Raw genomic sequence first — 27,754 nt, forward strand, 5'->3', positions numbered from 1 at the left:
GAAAATGTCTCTAAACGGGTGCCCACTGTTACAAAACTTACACCCCCTCGGACACCAAAGACTGCCTCCACCTATGATCCAACCAAAGGAATTTACAAATTGTGGGAGCCTCAATGAAAATGCCAAACAAAAGTTGAGGGCTACCCCCACAAAAAAAAAGAAATAATAAAAATAACTTGGTTACAGTACCTGTTGAGGAAGACTACCTTAAGACTTATCCTTTTCAAAGCACACATGCACTCCCCAAGATTATTACAGAAAACCTTTCCTTAAGTGTATTTCTCAGTCAGACTATTATTCGACAAAAGGACAATTATTTCTAGAAGACCAACAAGAATTTGTGTTGCACAAACTTGAATTTGAACAATACTGGTTAATGGTATGATGTACCCAATATAACATGCTTACCCTATGAAATACATGGGAACACGAAAGCAGCACCTGTAAAGTACAAGAAGGAATGTTTTGAGTTAAATTCAGTTGAAAGGTGTATCCCATGAAAATAACTCCACTAATGTTCACTTTTCAAAAACGTTGTCATATACACAATGAAATATGTTCGAGTAATGATATACATTTAGGTTATGGATGGCTCTCACCAAGCCTCACTAGTGTAAGTCTCAGATTCTAAATCTGGTAATTCACTGCTATGAGATAGCAGCAGTAGTAGTAAACAAAAGCAGTTACCCACTGTTGCTACATTGTAAAACAATTCCAGACTGCTCTGGCAGGGCTCTCACAGAGCCTGTCAGTGCAGCACTGGCAGAGCATAGAGCAAACCAGGAGGAAAGCGGGAGAAGACAGATAGTGGTGTGGGTGTCAAGCAGGTATTTCTCTTCTACAGGAAGGAGAGACTATGTTATGTATAGCTCCCTCTTTTCTCTTGTGTCCATGCATAGTAATTGAAAGCAGGGGAAGATGATTTGGGTGGCCCATATGTAACATAACATTTGCCGGTGTTGTCCATTTGGTGTCACTCAGAGTCCCTTGGTGAAAAAAATCCTTTTATTCACTCTTACCCATCTATAATTTTAAATATATTGGATGAATAATCAAACAATGAGACACACAGGCCATCATTCCGAGTTGGACAATATTGGATGCGATAATTATGGTACCTGATAAAAACCAACACCAAGGTATATGGGATATATAGGGTGCGAGGATTATCACCTATCATAAGTGTATGGATTATTGTGCTTACTGTATCTTCACCTATTTACTGGGCATTTTCAACTGATAAATGTTGGCAGCTTTGACGTGCTCATATTTATTACAAAAGTCATAATTCTGATATGTTCATAAACACAAGTTACATACATATCCACCCATTCGTAATGAGGGCTATAAAAGCCAATACCCTGCAAAAAGGTAATGCACATTTGCTAATACTGTAAGCACCGGAATATGCAATGTTAAAATGAAAGTTAAATAGTACCTGCACATTTACAAAATAGATGTTTCATACTGTTAAAGTTCAGCTCAACAAATTAATGAAAGAGCTGTGTACCTAATGAGGAATCTGTGTTGGAACTCAAGACACAAATCAAATGTGGATTTGATATTTAAAATACACCGCACAATTCAGTGTTATAGGCAAATTTCCCAATATGTTCACTGCATCTCCTGGTAATTAATGCAGGCGTTCTAATTGCAGGGCAGAAAAAATGTCTATTAACCTGATTACACGACATTTATTCCATTCTGCAAAGGTATCTGCACCTTTGTAAAACCTAGACTCTAAATCTTGAAGTAGTGTCTTACCTCTAAAATAAGCACGTGGTATTACCACACGATTAAAGTAAATGAACGTGAAAATATCTTTTTTTTTTTAGGTCTGGTATTAGTCACGACCTTTAGCTTTCAGTAAAATTAAATACAATTTACTTATATGGGCTTTTAGCCAGCCCTCTTCATCCATTAGCCTGTTGTTGTGTCAATCAAATGTTTATTCTGCCAACTACAGCATACAATATGGGGCAATGGGTCAGTTCACTTAAGCCATTGGCTAACTATACTGTGTTATTGAATTCTACTCTTTTACACGTAGTACAATCGTATACAAACTAGTTCCTTTTAGTGCCACTGACTTCGATGGCAAAGAGTTATTTTTGAGACACAAAAAAATATTATTGCGTTTTTCATTTTTTTTTCCCTCTGATTTTAATATTTGACAAGAGCTGGGCAGCTCCCAGAACCATGCTTTATAAAAATCATAGCAAAACAAAGCAAACATTGACAAAGCTAAAAGGCTAGCATCCAACGACAGATCGATTGGCTTTGCTAATTTATTTTTTAATGCAGCAAAAAAGAAACCAGAGCTGAAAGTCTTCAAAAATATGGAGTAGACCGTTTTGTGGAAGGTTACACGAGTTAAACTTTATACTCTTTAGTACTAGTATTTATACATAAACCTAATGCCAAGGAGATATATGAATACATCAAATAATGACTTGACATGAGCCCCATAGTGCATTCATGAAAATGTACATTCTGAACTAATATTTAGTAAAGTGTAACTGGTGCTTACAATAAAGAAATTAGGGTACCTGCTGGTGTTTGTCCCTTGGCTCACTAACTGGATGTTGCTATTAAAAACTAACTTGAAACTGTTTTATTTTGCCATTGAGATTACACTCAGATTACATGTTACATTTTAGAGAGACTGAGATAAAAGAGGTGACGTAAATGTCACAATTATTTGACCCAAATTCCCACCACATATCTTCGATGGACACACAGGAATACAAAAGCTGGCTGGGTGTTATTGATAGGAAGACCTAGGGAAGAAATGAAACTAGAGCACTTATGCACTATTGAGCGGGCACACATAAAAGGAATAATGGCTGGCAGCCAGCTGCAGGAAAAAGCTTTCAGGAACAGTATTTTCTTATCCTGCAGGAAGGACAGTTAAAGAAACACGCAGGATGTAGCCACAACAAAACAAGCACTGGCAACGCTGACTAGTCTAACTAGGATGCAACAATACAGACCTATTGGCTTTGTCAATGCTTAGGAGTAAGGCATTGAAAAGACCTGGCGTTATTACTTGAGGTGGCCATCATAGCGCCAGGCATCTTGTTATCTACAGGCGATTTCTAATTAGAATATATAAATACTTGTTCGACCTGGCATCCTTGGCGTGGTTTTCTCCTCTATTTTACCTTGAGACCTCTTGTTGTTTCTGGCTTCGCTTTTGCTGGCCTTAGGACTGCTCATCAATGCTAAAGTACTTGTTCTCCTTACCTAAAACATGGTAATATTGGCTTATACCCAATTGGCATATTTAATTTACTTCTAAGTCCACAGTAAAGAGACACTTCAAGGCCCAGGGCCTGTAAATTGAATGCTACAAGTAGGTCTGCAGCACTGGTTGTGCCCCCACTTAAGAAGCACTTTAAACATGTCTCAGGCCTACCACTGCATAGCCTGTGTGTGCAGTTTTAAATGGCCATTACGACTTGGTAAAGTTAACCTTTAGCCAGGCCCAACCTTTCCTTTTTAATACATTTGTCACTCCTATGGTGGGCCCTAGACAGCTGAGAGGGCTGGGTGCAGTGTATTTAAAAAGTATGATATGTACTTTTAACCTTTAAATGCCCTTTTAAATTCATTTTTCACTACTGCACGGCCTGTTCTTGCAAGTGACAAAGAATTCTAGGAGGTCCCCTGGGGAGATGAGACTGTCGGAACTTCCCGGGTGCACTCACAGGCATAAACGTTTACATGTTCAGATGTATATATTTTTCATGAAGTAAAAGTTATCCATTTACACTCGCTGCAGTTTCCCCTGCAACAGAAAAACACTTCCCTGGTAGAGAAACCACTTGCCATTTTCCTTTCTACCACGAAGAGGAATTCACAACCACGCTCCCATGAGTAAATCAGTTTTTTTCAGGTTACGAAATTAACTGCAAAAGACTTGTGAATACATCCTTATGTGGTTGTTTGGCTTGAAATATCCAGCAAAGGCTCCTGTTCAGGCATATACTTACACGCACAATTACACCAAATCGATCTAATTACATGTTGGAGTAGCTCCAACTAAAGGAGCAAAATCAACATTTTGTGAAACACAGAGTTGAATTTGCAGTCACATACCCTATTTGTGCACTTACTTTCATTTAGGCGCACACACCATTTGGGAATTGGGTCAGGAATGTCTCAACACACTTTCTAATCACATATGTACCTGTCTGCAGCAAAGTCTAATATGCAGGGTCGGCCAAGGGCAGAAAATAGGCCTGGGCACCAAAATAAAAGTGGTCCCATTAGTGAATTAGATAACTAAAAAAGTGGCTCAGGTTGGTAAATCGGGGCAGTTTTGAAATTCTAAAGGCACGCTGTGTTTTTGTAAGATCTGGAAAACTACAAGGTTTTGAACTTGCTACAGGCAATGTTTCTTTTAATAACAAGGAAATTAATAGTGAAAACCGGCCCAGCAGACCATAACAGGGTCCCACAAACACCCAAAACATCGGCCCATACACTGACCTTTCAGATCAGCCTATCAGGAACTGCCTGACTGCCCACATGGGCCAGTCCGACCCTTCTACTATGGTCTCTGGTGCACACCCAGGAGCTGCTATTGGCCGCTGTTATGTCTAGGGATGGAAGTCCAGGAACAGCCCGGAAGTAATGCCAGCTCTCTCCTTTTTTCTTTCTTTCAATTTTACGTTTCTGGCAGAGATTTTGGAGTTCCTAAGGGGACCGCCTCAAATTGGAGCTCTGGTGCTGCTCATGGTCATCCCTTTCGGTTGGTGGCCCTTGGTCTCCCAGCCCTTTCTTTAGAGCCACTGCAATTATGCACAGGCTCTTAAAACCCAAATCCTTCTCTCAGGAAGAAAAACTGCCCCTTGCCTGATCGTCTAACACCGCTGAATTTTAAAGACTCGTGTATATTGATGGGGCAGGTCTATTTCCATCCACCAACCAATATGTATATAAACTGGAGCTGACCACTGAACATTTCCTGGCCTTGGACCTGCTGGGACCTCTTGCTGATTTGTATCCACAGTGTGAAATCTAGCTGTTGCTTACTTGATTACAGTATTGCACTGTAACCAGACTCCCCACACCCCGTCTTGCTTCAGTCTTGGATGCTCACCCCCTTGTACCCAAAGAATCAAGGTTGCTTAAGGCATCCACACATTCTTTGGCAGGCCGAGTATCGTGAGTGCTGATTGCTAAAGACCCTCCGCATTCTCTCATTCAGAAAGCTCTTTGGCCGCATCATTAATCGCTCTGGGGTATGTTGTCTGACCGTTTTACCCATTTTCAAATTTTAGCGGACAGTACTTTGTATGCGGGGAAATTCAGGCCCGCCTTTTAATGGTAATACATGTGTAAACTCAGATGGCAACTCAAAATATTTCTCACCATCAATTGCTCAGCCAACAGTTTGCTAAAGCAAATATCTTGAATATAAATTAAAGCTAAGCCTACTCTAGGCAACATGAAGGGCTACAAATCACTGGGCAACTACTTTTAATATGGAAACAGAACTAACATTATTTTTTATTATACTACAAGTTCGCCTGCTTTGTCTTGGCTTACTTCGTCTGACTGCCCCCTAGTCTGTCAGACGTTGCTTAATTCTTCCACAATGGTCACCTCATCTTGATGAGCAAGTACAAACTCGGTAATGAACATCACATATCCATGGTGCCCTATTAAACTCAATAACAACAATGGATAATACTAAAACCATGTTTTTCTCAAGGTAGCTTTTCTAGTCACAATTATTCAGAAATTATTCTTGTTATGTACAATCGCTTAATAAATAACTCAAGATATATGATGCCTTTCATTTATCGTCTTTCACATGCATTATAGTTAATTTTCAAACAACTCTACGCCTTTCGGGAAATAATATCCACTTCTTCACACGGATGATGTTAAACCTAAGCACAATACAGAAACAAAACAATATTAATTCTTGGAAAATAATCAACAACATATAAGCCCGGATCAGCAAGTATCGTCCTACCAGAAATCTGAGATCTAGCCATCTACATTATTTGGTGGTGGCTCCGTGCAAAAAACAGTGGACTGGAGGACGCAGGTTTTCCGTCATTGCCCCTCGAGTTTGGAATACTCTGCCGTTGGATCTTAGGTCCACTTCTAACTACACCAGTTTCAGAGAGCTTCTGAAGACATGGTTATTAAAACAGGCTTATCAATAACCATGGATCAAGGCAGTATTAACAACCCAGCACCAAGAGACCGGCTGGTGAATGTGCGTTTTAGAAATTGCCATTAACATAACATAACATAATGCTATTGAGTCCCACAAGCTGTATGGTTAAGTAAATGTCCTATAATGGTTACTGCACTTCTAGAAAACAAAAAATACCTTTCAGCCATGCATTTCTTGCTGGACTAATGGTTGCTATCCATTCAAATGGAGGCACGCCTGGCTTTCTTTTCCACTAAAAACCCGGAGATTGCATACTCTTGCAAAAGCCCTGCCGTCTTTTAATTTCAAGGAATTTTATTAACGCTTAATCTCTTTTCTTTTTGCGCTTTTCTCACCATGATTACAGAACACATGACAATTTCTGCTTCTCATTTAATCCAAACTGCCTCACTGTATATAAAAGTTTAATACACCAGCCTTAGCTTTTTAATAATAATGTTTTTGCATTACCTCTTCCTTTGGGGTTACATACTTTTCATACAAGGAAACGCATTTGTGTTTTCCTGGGGTGATAGTCAATAAAATCTCTGGAGAGACTGGATCTCATATCCTTGTTTTGAACTGTTGATTTATGTTCATTCATATATGCCTTTTACATTCTAGATATTTCAAAATGGAACGCTTTATAACTATATTACAGTAACTGCATCCCAAACATGAGGATTTTACAGTTGTCTCGTTTCGTTTGACATCAACATTTATTAACTCATCCCTAAGATTACATTTCAGTGTGCACACCATCATAGGTTTTCTTGTACATACTGGGGAAAATCTGGCTTAATGAGATAAATGTTCTGATGTTGTTGTACAATCCTGCCTACCTGGTATGTCTATTGTACGAATGGCAAGATATATTTTAAGTTTGAAGCTCTGTTGTATGGTTTTAAACCAGCCACGCCTGTTTGCCCAGCACACAAATACCGAATTCATAAAGAATTTCATCAGAATACCACAGGGCTGAAAATGTGCCCAATAATTCCTGTTAACATTGTGAATATTTACAAACATGATACTTTTTATTCTTAAATGGGTCTATGGAAAATTTCCAATCAATGTTTTGGGTTATAAACTACTAGTGGTTATCAGTCGGTTTCTACTCGTTCCATTGGTATACAAATCAGTTATTAGTTTGTAGTGTTTAAAACATGAGCTCCAATATTGTCCTTGGTGAGTGTCCTTTTGATGAAAAAGTGAGACACTGTCAAATACACTCTAAAGATTTCCAGTTCATCTTTACCATACCCAGTTGTTAAGATATCGTCTACTTAAATCCTCCACAGTGAATATTCCAACACATGCTCTGTCTAAAAATATACATCAATATGTTCGTTTTGGAAGGAGACATGTTTCTCCCCATCGTGGGCACTCTTGACCGCTAGTAGAAATCTGTATTAAAGTAGCATGAATTATCTCCAGACACTGGAGGGTTTGGTAGCAGAGTCTCTTCTCACAGCTGGCCCTCAACAGATACGAAATGTATACATGGAGGGAAAGTTCTTGACACTCAAACAATATAAAATTGATAGAGATACTATACTTTACACTATGCAACCAGGGCACGAGAAGTTCCGCACTTTCGGATGAACCAATCCAATTTAAACCCCTAACACAGATCATACAGACTCCACACACTGGGTTGTCAAATGGTACTCTGATCTAAGTGTGTAGCAATTAATCCACTCCCAGCACATTGAGTTGGGAAGATAGACATTGAGGGAGAAATAATAGATGAATGCAAAACACAGTAGTGTCACTCAAGTATAGGCTCAAACTGTTACATCATAAAATCCTGCACTGAGTATATCATACTCCAAATAAAATAGATAATATAGGTTTCCTGACTGATAACTGACCCATATGCAAGATGGCAAATGTAGATGTTATATGCCTACCTTGGTTCTGCCCTAGGCAGCAAGTAATACAGTCGCTATCCAAATGATGGAATATCTGCTAGGGGTGCTGCCGCTGACTGCCCTTCTGGGCTATGTAAAGTCAATACCTGGACCCCACAAGACGATTTGGTGTCATGGCTCTACTATTTTCAAACAGTACCAATTGGTGGGAATTTCATGATTGTTCCAAAAAACCCACAAACGGTATTATTTTACCATTTGACGGTGAAAGATGAGCAAATGGTATCCTCTAAAAAATCTCTTTTGACTTTTATAGGCTTTGAAGGATTTTTATTATTCTCTGAGTGAATGCTGGTAATAAATTACGGCAACTGTCATGAATCTGTGAAAAAGCTTTTTCAATGTATAAGCTTAAATTGGATAATCGTGTTTCATTCAGCAGGAATGATAAATCAAAATGTTTAAGAGCAGTACTGTGTGGTCCAGACAAATCATGTGTGACAGGACAGGCACCTTCAGCCAGAAACAGTAAAGATAAACGGTCCCTTGTTTACCTCATAAAAAAATCACCTATACAATGAGCTCAGAAAAGGTGATCAGTTTTTGGATAGAACTCTGGGAACCCTTGAAAACTTAGGTACAAGGGTAGATCTATATTAGATCAAATCTTCTTCCGTCCCAGTAGACATGGTCACATATGCTATGAGAAGTAGTGGCTTCCTTCTATTTTTCGAACTAGTAGACTGGAGGACAACTTAAGGAACAATATTACGACATATTTAATCACTGAAATGGCAATGAATGAAACAAAGATCCTTGCAGTGAGGGGCTTACGAAGAGGTACAGATTCAGGCAAGATGTGTCAGGAAGCCATGTATTTTTTATGAGGTTTGGGACCGGGACGAGAGTCAGTGTTATGTATGACTCTCCCTTACACCTCTGCTATTTTATTGGCAGCTTAAAGCAGGGATAGATCATTTTGGGGAACTTTTGTTATTCTCTGAATGATGCAATAAGTTAATTCAAATAATATAATTTGGAAGTTAACTTAATAAGTTACTATGTTTAGGAGGACATTAAGGTTTCAGATGTATGCAGCACAGCTAGTGACTTCCACTTCCCTTTCCTGGTGACATAACAAGCTATAGCCGCAAGTGTGAACGTGCTGCCTCTAGCCTGCTAAATTGCACAGAAGTGAGACACTGAGAGCCCAACCAAAGTTCCAAGCCTCGGAAACAAGATTGCTGTGGGAGAGAAGAGAAATCAGACTACTCCTATCTTATAGGACCTTTGTCCTGCTTCAGTACAGAAAAGCGGGAGAAGCAATGTCATGCAAAATCTGAGAAAAGAGAGTGGATTCATTACTAACTGGTGAGCTGGGCTAGAGAGCATGAAGTCAAAGCCAGTTATTAGCCCAATCCACGTTAGAAGATTTTGGGGAAGTAGTTAAACAACGACATAAAGAACATTCCCCAGTGAAGGAGAACGGCCTCTTCTATTTTCCTTTCACCTACTCTGTAGGACTGAGCAGCACTTAACATTTTTTTCACTCTCATGTCTGCCCAAGCACATTTTCAAGCACTAAAGCCCTTGCTGTTAGATTGTCAAAGCTGTTTCCTGGTATTTGATACCTCCCAACCGTACTTTTCTCTGTTCTTCCCAAGAAATAGGATGGCCTGAGAAAATAATTTATGTTCTAATCCCCACTAAACTGTCTCCAAAACTACCAATGCCCCGGACATAGCTTCAGAAGAGCAGAAATTGAATGCAAGTTAAAGCACCTCCATTCACGGTTAAGACTGGAAACTGCCTCTACAACCGCATGCATGACAGTATGGCTCTTGGACCGAACCGGAGCTGCACCCCCCCCCCCCCCTCCTCCCCAGCACCTTGAGACCCTCACGGATTAGTAGCGCGCTTTATAAAAACCCTGATTGATTGATATTAGTCATCACACGAAAATCAGAAACTGACCCCGTCATGCCCACTGAAATTTACAGAAATTAAAACTGAACCACGAAAAGGATGGGGGACAAAACCAGGACAAATACATACATAAGAAAGCGTATCACATGGTGTAAGAAATTGGGATGTTGGTTGACTGGGGTATGAGCCCTGGTCAAGCAGCAACTACAATCCTCATCAGGGTAAGGCACAAGCACACCATAGATTAACCTGTGCCCAACCCCCTTGTACCTTGGTACAGAGCAGTCAGGCTTAAGTTAGAGGCAATATGTAAAGTATTTGGGCAACACTTCAAACAGTACAATAGTGAAAACACCATACAAAAAGGATTCCCCACCAGGTTAGGAAAATAGAGCTTACTTTAATAAACACAATAAGACCACAACAACCCAAATCAAATCAGTAGAACCAGAGTTATGAATTTTAAAATGAAAAATAGCACCCAAAAGCATAAAGGACCAACTGTAGCTATCTGGTCGCTCTGGACCAGGTGAAAGTCAAAAGTTCAGGTTTACCACGATACAGGGGGGGTCGGATATAGTCCCAGATTAATCTCGCCAAAGTTTTACCTTCTCATGTTTTGTGCCATGAGTTCATTTTGTGTTGGAGAGGGTTGCAAGGAGAGCATTGTGGGCGTCAGGAGCTTTATGGATGTAACAGACGAGTGTACTCAAGCTTCGCGGAGGCTGTCCCCAGTGGACTGTCAATGCTTCTGTGTGAAGAGATGGCTGGCAGCTGCTCGTGCTGAATTTCAGTGCAAGCGGCACTATCTTGGTGTGAACAGGCCAATTCGTAGTCAAAGGGCCCAAAGTATTGATTTAGGGAGAACTGAGCCACACAAAGGGTCCAAGATCTGCGGGGCACCAACTGGGGGTCAGGAACTCACTACAACTGAGTCCAGGGGCCGGCTGGGGAGTCTTTTATGTCACAAAGGCTCAGATCAGGAGGCCAGCAGGCTAGCCCTTGGAGTCACTCTGGGGTCCTGGGTTTAAGATGAAGTTGCAGGTCCAGTTCTTCTTCCAACCCTTTGTGTAGAGGCAGGACACAGCCTTTTAGGTCAAACTGGGCTGTGCCCTGCTCCTCCCTTCCATCCTGGCTCCCTATTGTATGTGGCTGTTTAGGTGCAATACACATAGCTCAACTGTCAGCTACACCCAGTCATGTGACCAGAGACAGACTCCAGGTACTAAATGGATAAGGCAAGAAAATGCCAACTTTCTAAAAGTGTCATTTTCAGAACTGTAATCAGACTTCACCACAAGTTAGGATTTTAAATTGTGATTTCAGAGATACCAAACTTGAACAGGTCATTCATTCCCATTTGGAAATTACACTTATTCAATGTAATAAGGCAACTCCAATAGTATCCTATGGGAGAGATAGGCCTTGCAGTAGTGAAAAACGAATTTACGAGTGTTTCACTACCAGGACATTCAAAACTTAAAGTACATATCCTACTTTTTAAATACATTGCACCCTGCCCTCTGGCCTGTCTAGGGTCTACACTAGGGGTGACACGTGTATTATAAAGGAAGGTTTGGGCCTGGCAAAAGTTTTATTTTACCAAGTCGAAATGACAGTTTAAAACTGCAAACAAAGGCTCTGCAATGGAAGGCCTGTGACATGCTTAAAGGGATACTCAAGTGAGTGGCACAATCAGTGCCATAGGCCCACTAGTAGAATTTAATTTACAGGCCCTGGGTACATGCGGTATCACTCTACTAGGAACTTACAAGTAAATTAAATATGCCAATTTGGTATAAGCCAATATTACCATGTTTAAAGGGGAAAGCACCAGCACTTTAGCACTGGTTAGCAGTGGTAAAGTGCACAGAGTCTTAGGGCCAGCAAAAATGAGGTCAGTAAAAATGGAGGAGGGAGGCAAAAAGACGTTTGAGGAAAGACCACCCTAAGGCTGACAGGTCTAACACATGGATAGCATAATATCAATGCAAAGGTGATAACTGAAATATTAACGATCTTTCCCTCAAACTCCAGGTCAGAAAGTCAAAGAGAAAAGTAAATGTGTTGAGAGAAAAGAAGAGGAGATCTGGTTGCACATATATTAATATCTGCCATAAAAAAAATACAGGGACAGAAGGCAGAAAAAACATAATAGTCTGCATGAGGAGCTGGCAGTATTCAAGAAGGACAGAGGCAGAAACACTTCCTTAACGTATATTAGGTCAAGAGCAACACCCAATATTAACACAAACAATCAAACTAAATATATTGGCAAGACGAAGGTAGGAGGTAGCTTGCAACCTGATGGAGAAGGATGTTTAACCATTGAGTTCTGACACAACCTCTATGTTTAGCAGCTGAAAAGTGTACCTGAATCCACCACCAAGTCTTCAGAGCAAAGAGAATCTGATGGAAATGCAACCTGGAACCTGACCATTAAAAAAAAACCAAAGGGGTCTTCAGAACATGCAGGACTTTATCGAACTTTGAGAGCCCTACTCTGAGCCGTGCTTGGAAACCCATGAAAAATTCATTGCAGCAGCCTCCATAATGCAGCATGCTTGACAGGAAGACCATGTAGAAATGTGTAGCGCTGGGGAGAAAAGCAACATAGGGCACTACTGGACCCCCCAACAGTGAACTCCTTGAGAACCCCAAAAATCCTATCAGACCCCAGGCAGAAGTGGTAGCCAAGAAGAACAGGTGAGCCAATGTGACCATTGGACGGATTGAAGCACAAGTGTCATTCTGAACAAAATAAGCTAGTGTGACAGGTCTTGCCCCGAGTCAAGCTGGTGCCAGCAGTGGGGAAAATAAACAAAAGAGCTCAGTGTGGATGATGGGAAGACACCATGCACTGTATCAGAGGTCTGGGAAGCAGACCCCACCCTCCTGTGGGGCCAGAACCACATGAGCTGAAAAATTAAGACTGAAGCAGTATTTCTATAGTAAGTCTGCTAATCTGGTCTGCCCTTGCACGAGTAGTAGGATGTTGGCAACAAGTTCTGACCTCATCTGCTCCTTACATGGGGCCAAAACAGATGTGGGGATGCACTGAAGACACAGCGTGAGATAAATTAACTGCTCTATTCCCAGTCCATGCAAGAGTATGAGAGCCACAGCTAGGAGTTTGAAGTCCCCATGATGTAGTGGTCTGGTTATTCCTTAGGTGAGTCTGTGAAGTGTCACCAGCTTTAATGTAACTGTTCAAAGGGCCATGCTGGCCAACCAACCCAAGATCCAACAGTTCTCTTGCCCTGGAGGCTCAGCGTCGCAGAAACAGGCAGGGACCATTAGCCAGGGCTTCCTAACTCAGCCCAGAATGTAATGAACAAACCCCAGAAGGAGAACTAAAAGCAATTGCCTTGAAAAACAATCTGTAAAGCAGAGTGGAGCTGAAGTGGGAACTTGAATGAGTGAGATAGGCCCCCATGCTTTCCACTAGCCATTTTTGAAAGTGCACCCCTCTAAAGATACAAGAACATTTTACCTTTGGAAGAAAAGGAGGACACTTTAGGTGCCTTCATCATTAGTGGCCAAAGCTGAACAGTTAGTGATAAAACAAATAAGGGTGATTTCAACAGAGTGAGGAGTAAGAACACTAAACGCAGAGGGAGGCAGGGGTGGAAATGAATAGCAGTACACAGAGTGAGTGTATAAACTGCCCGCCTAGTCCTCCTGACACACAATATGATGCAAAGTAAGATAAAACTTCAGAGCAATCTGCTGGTTCATCCTACTTCATGAATTCTCCAGTACCCTGGTGTACCTCCCTATAACTACAACAGTGCAATATGAAGGGTACAAATAGGTAAAATCTGCCCCAAAATATGCAAAATGTTTACCCCAAAACAAAGGCCAATTTGAAGAAGTCCAACAAGGGAAAACAATAAGGAACAATATGATCATGTAACGGGGGGGAAGAACAGGACAGAAACCAAGTCGTGGAAGTGAGGGTTTTATTGTTCCTAATACACGCCTCCTTCTGGAAGCCAGTCCGATAGGGGAGAGAGGGGACTGCTCTTTCTAGTGTGTTGAGGTCTGTCCTCTCCGGGGCGCTGTCCGGTCTTCTTCCCGCTGTCGAGGTCGTCAGCTTCCGGGTGACTCCATGGTGTTGGGGAGAAAAGAGGAGAGGAGAACGGGTATATGGATAGGGCTGAGAACACAGTCGTGGGGTGGGGAGTGAAGGGGGACCGCATACCGCGACACACATCTACATGAAAGTGATGGTGCTCAGGGTAGGGTGAAGGTGGGTAGTATAGAGAGGGACCCGGCTATGATACCGTACGCCTATCCCTTCTCCCAATCTAGCCCATGAATCGCTCCCGTACCTTAGAAAGCCACACTCCTCCTGGAGCGTGGCTGGGCGACTCGCGGTGCCGTTGGCCTCCTGGCACTCCCGGGGCTCCTGACGATACGGCCACACTGTCTGGTCTCTCTTTGGATGCTTCTCTCCCTCAATAGTACCCAACGCTTGGTTCACCATGCCTTCCTCCTCTCCGGTAGTAGCACACCGCTACTTCCTGGTATCACCTCTCCTTATCGCGCTGAACGCGATGATGTCATCCGGGGGCGGAGTCTCATTGTGAGAGATTCCCCAGTTAAAGGAGCCCTCTCCGTATTCTTCTGAGGTGTCCAGCAGCGGAAGGGACGGTGAACTCCATTCGTCCTGTTGGGGAGAGACAAGAGGGGGAGAGGGGGATGTTGCAGTCCACCAGTCCATATCATTGGGGCTCCCCTCTGCAGTTGACCCCACCTTGTCACAGATCACATGAACGTTTTATGGACTTCTTCTTTAAGGATATCAAGAAGGTAATGCCCACAGTGAAATCAGATGCCAGGAAGGGCCCGCAGGAACCAAAACAAAATCAAGGAGCTGGGAGAGAGGACTGTTTTTTAGAAGCATTTATGTCTGAAAGATTTAATCACTAGTATAAGAATTGGCCAGGGACCAGTTTTAATAGACCTGCACATTCTCCCATTTTTTTATGGAGAATGATAATCAGAACAGATCATGTAGAAATAATATTCAAATTAAGGAGTTAGGGGCAGACAGAGAAGGTATTCAGTGTAGCCTACCTAGACTCCATTCATAGAGTTGTGCATGTGAGACCCACATAAACGTCTCAAAGACATTATCATCACAAGAAGGCAATATTAAAAGTGGAAGAAGAGATGAGAAATACAGAGTCAAGACTCAACTGTTTCATCTACACAAGGCTATTTAAACCATTAGTCTGCCAAAGACGCAACAGTTTAGATCTATCACTGAAATGCTTGACAGTTTCTTAAGAGAGCAATACCCACAAGGTTAGTTATGTTATGGGGGATTTGTGAAGCGCACGGCTACTCCAAGGAGTGTCCCGGCGCTGAGAAGTACCCCTTGGAAAGGAGACCCTGGTCACTCACAGTCCTACACAGCATTCATTACTGATGGAACAGCCAGGTCTTAAGTTGGCGTCTGAAGCCAAGAAGCTCTGGTTCTTGTCTGAGGGAAAGAGGCAGCAAATTACATAATCTGCCCACTACCACCTGGAAGGAGCGTCCCCCCTTCCTGGTCCGAAAGAATTTTGGCACCAATAACAAATGTTGAGCCGATGACCTCAAAGTCCTGGCTGGGATATAGGGCGTAATTCTCTTTCTGATGTACTGAGCCACACTGTTATGAAGAGCCTTAAAGGCCAGCACAAGAGACTTAAAATCAATCCTATTTTTCACTGGTAGCCAGTGTAGGGCTTTCAAATGACTCGCCATGTGAGTCCTAGGCCCAACCAAAGAGATCGCTCTGGCTGCCGCATTTTGCACAACCTGTAGGCGGCCCAATAAATAGTTCGGGATGCCCAGGTATAATACATTGGCATAATCCAGCCTTGACATAATCAAGGCTTGGACTACCATCTTCCTATGGGACAGTGGCAACAGTGGTAAGAAGTCCCTTATCATTTTTAGGAGCCTAAATCATGTGCCAGCCACAGATTGAACCTGCGACTTCATAGAAAGATCCGAATCAAGCATGACTCCGAGATTTTTCACAGTGGCGACAGGACTGGGTGGAGAAGGTTGATCCTGGGCCCACCAATTCCGCCATTCATCACACGGGGTGTGTCCAAAAAAGATAATTTCAGTTTTGGCAGAATTGCATGACAGTTGGTTCTGTCGAAACCAATCAAACACTTTAGTCAGGCATTGGTGTATTAAGCTTTAATTTAGCGGCTCATCCTTTTCATACGTGAACAAAAGTTGGGAATCATCTGCGTAGGTTATAATCTTTGCCCCGAGTTTCTCCGCTAGAGGTGCCAGTGGTGCCATATAAATATTAAAAAGAGTTGGACTCAAAACTGAGCCCTGAGGCACCCCAACATTCAGCGAAAGAATATCAGCTGAGATAGTTGGGGACCAGACAGATCGCTGACGGCCTTTCAAAAAAGAAGAAAACCACCTAGTCACTCTCTCCAGCAGTGTATGGCCCATGGCTCCACAGGCTCTACCATACAACTTTGTCCAGGTTGGCACTAAACCATACTCACGTCTTAATCATGCCATAGCTCAGTACATGACCATGATCAAGCAATCTTGGATCTCAAGTCTCAGTACCATTCCATTTGCTTTTCTTTGTAATATTGTCGCACCCTTCCATTTCAAAGCTCAAAGGACCTCAGTCACTGTAGGAGGTGCCTGCATGACAAGAACTGGTTTTGGGGAGTCAGGGTCATGTGGCAGAAATTAACAACCTTTCTAGGCAAGGCCCTGCACCTAGTGCCGTTGTGCATAGTGAAGGACACATACTGATGGTTTGGTGGGACAGTAGTCCAAGCTCTATGCCCAGAGCCTGCTGCACATGCCAACATCCATATGCAACTGGTCCAGAAACCTAGAAGCTGGCACTGGGTCTAACTGCAAGCCAACCTCTGCTTCCACAACCCAGAGCATATGGCTAAAGGCCATGTGCTACAGCTTTAGTTACATGAGGGTTGGTTCCCGGACTAGTAGAAGGAAGGATTAGCAATTGTAGGCCTTGTTCAGAGCGGTGTGCACATGGCCAAAGGACATATGCAGCAGCTTTGTGGACTGTATCTGGCCTGCCAAGAGGCCAGACCCTGTGGGGGGGGGGGAGGGGAGAGAAGAGAGAGAGAAGAGAGAAGAGAGAAGAGAGAAGAGAGAAGAGAGAAGAGAGAGAGAGAGAGAGAGAGAGAGAGAGAGAGAGAGAGAGAGAGAGAGAGAGAGAGAGAGAGAGAGAGAGAGAGAGAGAGAGAGAGAGAGAGAGAGAGAGAGAGAGAGAGAGAGAGATTATTGTGCGAGTACAGCTGATGGTGGTTGTGTGGACATCTGTGTGTGGTGAGTGTTGGCTGATATTTGGGTGTGTGGGCATGGGATGTTGACTATGTTTAGGCATCTAATGGTTGTTTCGTAGGTGTGTGATGTTTCCTATGTGTTTTTTTCTTTGGGCAGACAGTGGGTTTAAATTGGGTGGTGGTGTATAATAAAATGTCTACTGCACTGCCGAAGAGTGAGGATGGGGCATGAGTATCCTTAACACACAGAGCACAAGGGTATCTAATGACAGCTACCCATATTGCCTATGTAAGGCATGGGAAATATCTTCTTTTTCCTTTTTGCCACACCCCTAACTCGGACCAACTTCATGTGAAGGTGCATTAGTGGCCTTATGCCCAGCTGCCTTGTCCAATATGGGGGTTCAGGAATTTTCGCCTCACCCCAGCCGTGCTCAAGAGTTGGAGACTTTTTTTATTTTTACCCACACCCTTTACTTGACCAAGCACATCCCAACCCCTAAGTCCACTTTGCCCAAAGACAGAAGAAAGGCGGGGTGGGCACTAGTAGTCTTAAACCCGCCCCCCCACTTTGCAGAAGTACATGGTTGGTCCCATTGCCCCTCGTCCCCATGGCCACGAAAGAAAGAGACACTTACATGTTGCCCACTGCTTTGCTATCAATGGCGAATAGAGCGATGGTGGCAGCAGCCTTGATCCTCCGCAACACGTCAAATGCTATATTCCATGGAGGAGTAAAGCAGCTCACACCTGCCCCAACGCTTTGTTCACAACTACAAACAGAGCAGTTGGTTTTGTGTTGCCCTGCTTCTCTATGATCCACAGCATTCGGCAGGCCTTGGAGGAGTAAGGCAGGTGGCAACTACTGCTTTCCTTTTTTTTTATTTCTCTCTCACGCTTGAGCAAGGCATGGGGAGAAGGAACCCAAGTCAAAACCTGCACCTGAGCAATGCCTGGGGCGGGGCACCCCTACACTTGGGCAAGGCGGGGCATTGTAAATCCCCCTTGCACTTGGTGATTGAGAGGAACGGAGGTGCTACACCAGGGCAGATTGTAGCTGATGCAGGCTTTCTCCTTTTCCTCTTGCCCTTGGGCAAAAGGGAAGTCTATACATCAAATACTCTTCTCAACACCCTCAGGCAATGTGGTGGGGAAGGAGAACATTTAACTTTTCATGTCCTTAGCAAGGAGAGTAAGAATGCAAATAAAGGTTTCCATCTTTCTCATGGTCGGAAGACTGTTTTATTTCACCCCTACTCTTCCCAAAGTTTAGGATGGGGTTACATTTCTTCTGTGAGACTCTCCCATTTGAGAGATTAAAAGTACATGCTAATTAATAGGGGTCCCCAAGCGCCCATCCTGCCCAATGGTGGGGGTAGTACGAATTTGTCTAACCCCATCCAGCCCCCAAACACCTTTGTCAAGGGCATGTGGAGTTTTATTTGTCTTCCGACTTTCCACTCGGCCACTGTGGGCCTCAAATCAATTTTTTAGAGTCTGACTAGAGTGCAAATGAAAATTTGGGAACTACTTATGTATGCAACTCAATTCCATAACAACGCTAGATGTAAAGCAATAAGTAAAATTTACTACAACCGAAAAACGGGAGAGAGAACTAGTCCGAACACATTTACATATATTAACAGTAATAAAAATTTGCAACCATCCTGGCATGAAAAATGTGTTACAAAAAGCTAATATTTTGAGCTACAAAAATGTTTGTAGCACTTCATTAAAAATGATGCACCATGGTATGTTTCCAAGAAAGCCCACTTTACAGCACAAATGATAAGTCTCTAGTTGGATTTAAAGAGAAAGTGATACACATGTGACAAACCGTATGTTCTATGGTAGTGTGTTATGGAACTTTCTTACTGCATGTCGTGAAATTAAAGTTTGAATAAAATCTTTCATTGAGCATGAAGGTTAACCATACCTGTGGATGCAGTTCAAATTCTTCTCTGCAGATCACACAAGGCTGCAAGGAGTCTCCATGTTTTACGGACCTATGCTTCACTTTGGCCCACTCTTCTGTTGTCAGAGGTGCAGGCGGAGCTTCGACTAGTCCTAACTTTTGAGCTTAAGATAGACAGCAAAACAAATCTGGAGTTAAAATGTGGCTCCCATGACAATAGAATCAAAATGAATACAAACAACATAGAAAATATCATTCAAAAGAAAGGATTAAAGAAGGACTATACGGCTGAGGACAATTAAACTTGGACGACTAACCCAACGCATGTGTACAAGCACACTAAAATATATTCATTATATTATCTTGTTGATGGAAAACAAAAATTGCTGTATTATAGATATAAGCAGCATATGTAGATTGTGATTGTGAAAATTGAAAAAATTTCAAGACAGGAGCTGAACCTTGCTCACAAATAGACTTGATGAGTAACGAAGAACTACATTAAAGACAATGTCACTGTATTTTTCTTAAAATTTATGTCAACATGATGATTCTTGGATCCTATAGAAAGTACCTATAAATAGCTACTTTTCACCCAACAGGTCAAGGGATTTTTTTCAAGCAATCTGCTTCTTCTTTTAATGAAAACGAACCTGCCTGGGGATTTGCCAGTTTTGCCAATGTTACACCTATGTACTAAACCTGGGTCACAAACCAGTTGGTATATGTTTTTTGCACATTAGTGGTTTATGGCCTAGGCTTTTTCGTGATGCGACTGATGTACTAATCAGTCGCATCACAAATGCAAATTCAAAGGAGATCGCAAAAACCTCTTTTCTTGTTATTATTCAAGAGGCAGATAGCATTCTGTGACTCCCTGAGAATGCCTGTGAAGGCAGTGAGGGAGGCTTATGAGGGACAGCAGCCCTTCACCCTTATCTGTGGACAGATGACTCCTAGCTGTTCTCTAGTGTCGAAGATCAGCTATGTTCAATGATTTACGACCAGAGTTGCAATCTCAAGCCTGATGCATGCAATCAAAATAGGAATTAGGAGAGGGATGGCCATTTCACTCCCCTCTCTTTATGATTAGGAATGTATCGAAAAAGAATCCTCATGAAAAACTTTGACTTCAAAATACTTTTAACTACATTGAGATTGCTGATTTTGCAGCTGCACTGCACTGCAACCACATATAGAACAACAAAGACTCCCCCTATTAATTTTTCATTGGTAATATATCCAAAGGATTATAGATAAACCTCATTTAGCCACAGAAAATATTTTCATTTTTAGTTTATTAAATAACACAAATATAGAAAAATAGAAATATGCAAAAATATGTTCAGTTCAAACAATAATTAAAGAGACTAAAAATAGTGAACAAGCCAATCCTTCAAATAGCCCTAATAGGCAATACACAAAATTACACCTCACAGAACATATTTAGACAACAAAAATACTCAACAATACATAATAAAGAGAGATAAAAGAAAGAGGAAAAAAAAAGAAAAAAAAGGACAAAATACATCACAAAATTACAAAAAATGTACATCAACATTTGAATAACACATGTAGGGTTACAAATAACAAAGGGAATCCTTCATTTCAATGAATTGACAAACTAAGCGCCGACGCGCGTTTCGGAAACGACCAAGGTCCAACAAGTCCTTCGTCAGGGCACAGGAGGTCACAGTTATTAATTGGTCATAGATCCAATCTAAAGATTTCTTTAAGTGAAATATAAATGCAAACTGTGAGGTAGAAGGGCTCCTTAACAACACAGTATAAAACTGGCTGTAAGTATTAGAGAGCCCGGCCGCTAATAGCAAACAACGTCAGAGGTGTGCAAGCTGAGGGCGCGAAACCTCAAATATGGGATCCAATATAGAGCAACATATATGTCTGGTAATCAGGAGCATGTAGTGATAGTCACGAGCACAATGATGTATAAATATTCCTCGACTTAGGATCTGAACATATCTTGATGGATATTTATAGTTTGAAGGAGCCGCGTAAAGTCCACAGCTTCTTAAAATCAAGGCATGATCTCACATGTAGAGAGCCAGAAGAAGGGGGCTGGCGGATACGAGTAGAATCCCTCGTGGAGGTTCCCTTACGCCATAGGCGGTCCGGTCAACCACAACATCAGTCTGTGCAAGGGGCATTTAGAAATCACCATAATCAGCTCTATGGATACCTCCATCTTTTACACAGTGTAGTGAAAAAGAACACACAGTCGCAAAAAGCAGATGCGGCCCCGAATTCTGAAAATAAATAGTTTTCGGCAGCAGCGTAATAGGCAAATATTTCAGTAAAACTGTTTTCGGTAGATTTCAGTTCCCATTGAGATCTTCACCGAGCAGACTACAACATGAGAGACAGTTAGCACGGAGCTCCCTTTGCTGAAACCAAAAAGTGATGCTCTATTTGGCTCTAAATAAAAATAAGCACTATCAATGTCATTAAGCCTGGCTCATAACTTAAAGTGCTTCATCAGTAACCAGTGTTTAGGCACTCAATAACTTGTCGTACATATGCAACCTGTCACTCAAACTTGCATTTGTGCATCCATTGATTCACCCATTCCCAATAAAGCACACAAACTCAACAAGCATATACAAGATAAATTAAAAGAATAAAAGTAAAAAAATAAAGTGTTGTGAAAATATGGCAGCATATGCTTGCAATAAAAAACAAGTAAAATAACCAATTAGAATAGTGAACAATTGATTTAAGTTCCATCATGGCCTTCTCATTTAGAAACTGTTTTGGCCATCTTGGAATGGTAAAACAATGATGGCCACCTAAGTTTAGAAGCAGTGGCCGTGTGGGATGCGGTGCACTGTATATGAAATAAGCAGCACGGCAGGTGCCTGGCAACAAGATCAGGGAAACTGCTAGACACTCTAAGTAAAGTAAAAATAGGAAGAATATCTATGAGAAGGATATAAGGAAAACTAAAGCCCTTGTTTTTTAGCCCTGACACAGAAGCACACTCTTTTTCAGGCAGATGTGCATGCGATAAGGTGAAATACCACCGTTCAAAGGGGAACAGAGGCAATGGCTGAAGTGGACTGACCTACTCCATAATGCTACATTTGGTCATCGACAGAAACAGGACGTGAATGAGAACTGAAAAGACCACCAGTGGATGAAGAGGGCTTACCCAACGCCTCCTGTGGCTCTGATTACGAGTCAGGCAGAGCATAATTAGTGTGGAATTTTGCTTTTTTCCAGGTCCTTTTTTTTTTTTTCTGCTTCCGTTTTTGTCCTGGGTGCAAAAAGAATGGACCCAGTTTTTCAGGTTGATGATTCTGACTTAGAATTTGAATGCAACAGCCTTGTCCCTCTGTCCGTTCTAAGCATTTTCTTTGGAAGGAGGGAGCATGCAATGCTCCCCCTGCCGATGTTATTGTTCCATATATATAGGAGGAACGCCCTATGGTGATACTGGCCGGTAAAGAAACTCCGCCCCTGTAAATCTCAACATTGAATTCCACCTGACTCGTAATCAGGGCCTAACTAGGTATATTAATGCCTTAGATTTTTATTGATTACAAGTGCCAGATCCAAAATGCACTTTAACACACCCAGCTAAATATTACGCACAAAACTGCAATTTGTACAGAATTACTGTTTTGAAAGCAATAAGAGGGTCTAGGAAGGTATATCACAGAGCAAATACGCCCAGGGTTTGTCACAGGATGAAACCAACACTAAACATTTGCCTGCAACCGTACTCTGTGAGATTTCTTGTAGCAAAATACCAACTACATACAGGCTTTCGCACAGTGCAGGAACAATTCACCTGTAAAGTCATATGGGCTTTAATATATGCTTCACTATAAATAAGTGAGCAACACTGCCTTTGCTGTAACTTTTTGTTATAAACAGATTAGACCCATGGCATCTGGGATACCTTTTTGCAATTAACCAATCGGACCCATTAACCTTATCATAGGCTTATCACAATAACCACCTCAGGCCTGTTGTATTGAGCATAAGATTTCTGCCAAGACAACCATGAGGCATACATTCATAACTACAAAAATATGTAGGTCAGATTTAGCAACACGATATACAAGATCTTCCTACAGGAGGCTAATGAAGATTATCACAGTGCAAATTTCCCAAACCTATGATTGGTCGGTGCAGCTAACAACACCAAAACCATTCAATATTAGGATAATTGTATAGATTACATGTAACAAAGTACGTACCTACAGGTTTTAACACAGTTTAATAACAATTGTATGCTTTTCACACACAAAAAAAGGACTTGCCTACTGCCTTTATTTTATTTTTTTAAGTTTTATATAGCGCGAACAAGACTACATATAGGTATAAAAGCGCTTTCCATATTGGCAGTTAAGAAGGTTCAAGCAGTGGAAACCATATCACAACCAGAACAAGAAACGAACATAACAGATCATAACAAACATAACAGATCAACAAAGAACAAGTGTAAACTAGAGAGTCCTAGGGTGATTGGGATCTAGCCCAGAAATGTCTTCATCAGTAGCTCTTCAGCTTCCCTTTTGAAGGAAGCCGTGGACTAGTTACGTCTTATTTCAGGTGGCAAGGAGTTCCAAATTCTTGGTGCAATACCTGAGAATGCTTGATTGTAGGTTATCTTTTTATGGAATTTCAATGGCTTGAGCAGTAATGTGCTAGAGCCCCTAGAGGATCTAGAGCCCCCAGAGAAGAAATATTGGGGTTTTGAAATGTAAAGCTTTGTGGGTCATGCATGACATTTGTAGATGTATCCTTGCGTCATACGGGAGCCATTTTAGTGATTTCAACTCAGGCGTGATGTGATGATAGCGTTTGGAGCCTGTAACGAGCCTTGCAGCGGAGTTGAGAGAGGCCCTAAGTGGCGTTGTCTTCGATCTAGGAAGGCCACAGAGGGTTGCGCTACCATAACTAGTTTAGAGAACACTAGGGCTTGCACCGCAATCTTGAAGTCGTTGGGGGGTAGGAACGTTTTTATTTTCCTTAGGACTCTCAGTTGGAAGTTCACTCCTTTGGTGAGAGCACTAATGTGCATTTGCATGTTCAGATGCTTATCTAGCATGATTCCAAGAGAGCTTGTGGAATCAATGATGTTTGGCGGGCAGTTGTTAGTTGACGCATCCATTCTTCAATATCTGGAGACTGTTTGGCTGGGGCGATAAGGAGGAATTCTATTTTGAGAACGTTTAATTTCAGGGGAGATTAAGAGTCGACCAACTTTGCGTTTCCTGAAGAGTTGAGTTGAGGGACCTGATGTCCTCAGGGGCGGAGACTTTCAGGTACAGTGAAGTGGTATCAGCATACATGTGATAATGATACATGTGATAATGGATGTTAGACAATTTCAGGATCCATGAACAGGTTGAAGAGGGTAGACGAAAGCGTGGACCCATGTGGCCGCCCCCCCAGAGGAAGAGGAGCTGGTTTTGGCAAAACCTCTTTGTGTTTTATTGTGTAGGAATGAGGAGAACCAGTGTAGCACAGTCCCGGATAGCCCCATCCTATGCTCCAGTAGCTCGATAAGTGTATCATGTTTGACCGTACCAAAAGATAACAATAGGTCAAGGAGGATCAAAAGGCATGATTCATTTAGGTCCAGCATTCGTAGAGCATCATCAACAATGTGGGTAAGAGCGGATTCCGTGCTATGACCCTGACGGAAGTCGGATTGGAATTGGTCCAGAAATTGGAATCGTTCAATATGGCTACATAGCTGGGCGTGTACACATTTCTCTAGGAGCTTAGCCAGAGTAGGAATGTTGGAAACTGGACGAAAAATGTGAAGGTTAGTATGGTTTGCTGTTCGTTTTTTAAGGATGGGAGTGACCTGCCCCGATTTAAGGCAATCTGGAATCGTACCTTGAAGCAGAGAGGCGTTAACTATCTTCGTCCAAAGAGGGAGTATGGATGATCTGATCTCATTGAAGAGGGATTGCGGAAATGGTTGGATGGTTTCAGAGTGGCTAGAGTTTTGAGAGTGGTGCTTTCATCCAAGGTTTGGAATATGCTCCAAGAGGCATTGTTTTTGGGGGGGGAACCATAATGGGTGGGGCGCCCCAGACACGGAGGGAGGATAGGAGACAGGAAGATTCTACAAAGCTGCCCGTAGTTCCAGTTCGATCTTTGTTGTCTTTTCATGGAAGAAGGCGGCAAGTTCCTCACAATTAAGCTGCGAACACAGTTCCAGGGAGGGTTGGGTTGGCTGTTTGACTGAAGTTTGAGTTCAAACAATTTCTTTGGCCGGTTTTTGGCTTGCTTTAGTTGCTTTCTGAAGTAACTAGATTAAGAGCATCTGATGCGTTTGATGTAAACATTTCTCAGAGATCTCACCTTAGTGAGATGGTCAAGGGAGGGAGAGTATCTCCACAAACGTTCCGCCAGTCTCAGATTTCTTCTTTCAGTATTTAAGGTACCATTATACCAAGGTTTGGAGATTTTTTAGGGCATTCTTTTTAGCTGTAGGGGTGCCATTGAGTCTAATAGGTTAGTCATAGAGCGATTATAGTGATCTGTAAGGTTGCCGACATCAGACATGTACAAAGGGGGTGGAGGGGGGTAGGCTGTTCTCAATGCGGGAGGTCAAATCATATAAGTTAATGTTTCTAAGACTTCTTTGCCAGTACCTGAGTTTCTATAGCTGAGCTTTATTAGTTCTCATCGATTCTGTGACAAGGAGGGAGATGCAATGGTGGTCCGTCCAGTCATAGGGGGCGATAGCTTCAAGTTGAATGGAGTTGATCTTACCAATGACCAGATCTAAGGTGGCTCCCTTGATGTGAGTAGGGTTGTCACATTTTTGAGTGAGTTTGAGGTCTGCTAGGAAAGATTTGAGGCTATATACTAACAAGTCATTCATATCATCCCAATGGAGGTTAAAGTCTCCAAGGAAGATCTGGGTGCCATCGCATACCGCGTTTGATGAGATGATTTCCATGATTTGTACTAGGAAGGGGAGATTGTCTCGTGGAGGGTGGTAGAGCGCGTGGAATTTGCAAGCTTGCCTGTTGTTGCACGAGACCTCGAAGCACAGGTATTCGCATGAAGACAAGGCATCTGAGTGCAGTTGTCTAACTGATAGATTGTAACTATATATACATGTGATGCCTCCACCTTGGCCACCCGATCTATCTAAACTGATGATGTCAATGTTAGGGGGCACTAGTATGACGATAATGGGTGCAGATGAATCGTTAAGCCAGGTTCCCGTCAACACTAGAATGTCTGGATCGCAAGCAAGGATGAGGGCAGCAATGTCAGCAGCATGACGTACTGCTGATCTGTAGTTGAGAAGCATGCATTTAAGCTGTGGTTTGGGATCATCTGAAGGAGAAGTAATGGTGGGGACACAAGTGAGGTTGTTCTTATTTAAGGATCTAGAGTTTACTACAGGCTCTCTAAATGGGTCAGAGTGGATTGCTTCGATTTGGCACAGATTCTCTGTGTTAACAGCATATGATGGATCATAAGAGAGAAGAAGGGAAATAATATCCTTATCTTGAAGTGGGTCTTTAACTCTGCAAGGCCGAGAGGGGTCATTAGGGAGGGGTGAGGTTTCCCACCTGTGGTGTGTATGGGCCACTTTTGATGAGGTCACAGCTTTGAACATCAGCCTTGAGTTGCTGAAGGGCAAATGAGATCTCATCCAGTCTTGATTGACAAGCTGTGTGTGAGCAGGTTCCTGGTACTTGGGTACAGGAGCTGTGAGGGGGTGGTCTAGGGAAGGAGAGGTTAGAGAAATGCGGAGGCGAGATAGAGATGTGAAGTGCGTCATGAGGTGGGAAGATTAGCACCCGGTTAAGAAGTACAAGGGTCTTATGAGTCATTTTGCTGGCCTGGTTAGGGAGAACAGGATATGGATGTGACACTGGAGTGTCTATGGAGAGAGACATAGGCACTGTAGGATTGTCTGCAATAATGTGCATGGGGTCGGGGGTAGAAAGTGTGAAGGTGTGCCATAAGGGGCTAAGTGCCTCAGACCTAGTTAGGGAATGGGAGGAGAGGAATTCAGGTCCAACTAATGTCATAAAAGAGTTGCTATTTAGTACACAGGTCCCTGTAGCAGAGCAAAGAAGGGAAGGGTCATCTGAGATGCAGAGGTTGTGAGAGGACACATTTTGTGGATTGCCAGGGGAAATAAGGGGACCTTGGGAGGGTGAGGTTTCGTTACTAGACCGTGAGTTCTTGATGATGGGGAAGATGGTGTTAAAAATGACCAGGTTGTGGGCAGATGATTGAATAGGAATGGTCCCATTGTTGTAAATGGAAATGGTTGCTTCTACTTCGTAGGTAGGTGACGGCTAACTGTAAATCTAAGCCCATGAGGAGATGGATGTGGGGATGGATGTGGTGATTTGTAGCAGTGAGTACAATGGCATAAGGATAGGTCTTAAGGTTTTAGAAGCAATGACCGGGCTTTTGACAGCTGTTGAATACGAGACAAAAATCGCAGGCAGATAGGGTCGTAGGGAATAATGAGTGCAAAGCTCTTTGTGTTCCCCTTAGACCTGCTAAGGCGTGGCCAGAAAGGGACAAGGACGTGGTGACTATGCAG

The 27,754-nt window shown here is 42.4% G+C and overlaps 1 protein-coding gene across 1 annotated transcript in view; it reads right to left on the reverse strand.

The window, feature by feature from the left end:
• The window catches only part of RNF32 (ring finger protein 32), a 321,264-nt gene that overhangs the window by 245,224 nt on the left and 48,286 nt on the right, over positions 1–27,754 (reverse strand). The window contains exons 4-5 of the mRNA XM_085631972.1: positions 19,210–19,352; positions 409–441 (exon numbers count right to left, since the gene is read on the reverse strand). Of these exons, the coding sequence (XP_085488098.1) occupies positions 409–441; positions 19,210–19,352 (176 nt within the window). The remainder of the gene's footprint in view (positions 1–408; positions 442–19,209; positions 19,353–27,754) is intronic.

Source organism: Triturus cristatus, chromosome 10 (assembly GCF_964204655.1).
Source record: "Triturus cristatus chromosome 10, aTriCri1.1, whole genome shotgun sequence".
Taxonomy (NCBI): domain Eukaryota; kingdom Metazoa; phylum Chordata; class Amphibia; order Caudata; family Salamandridae; genus Triturus; species Triturus cristatus.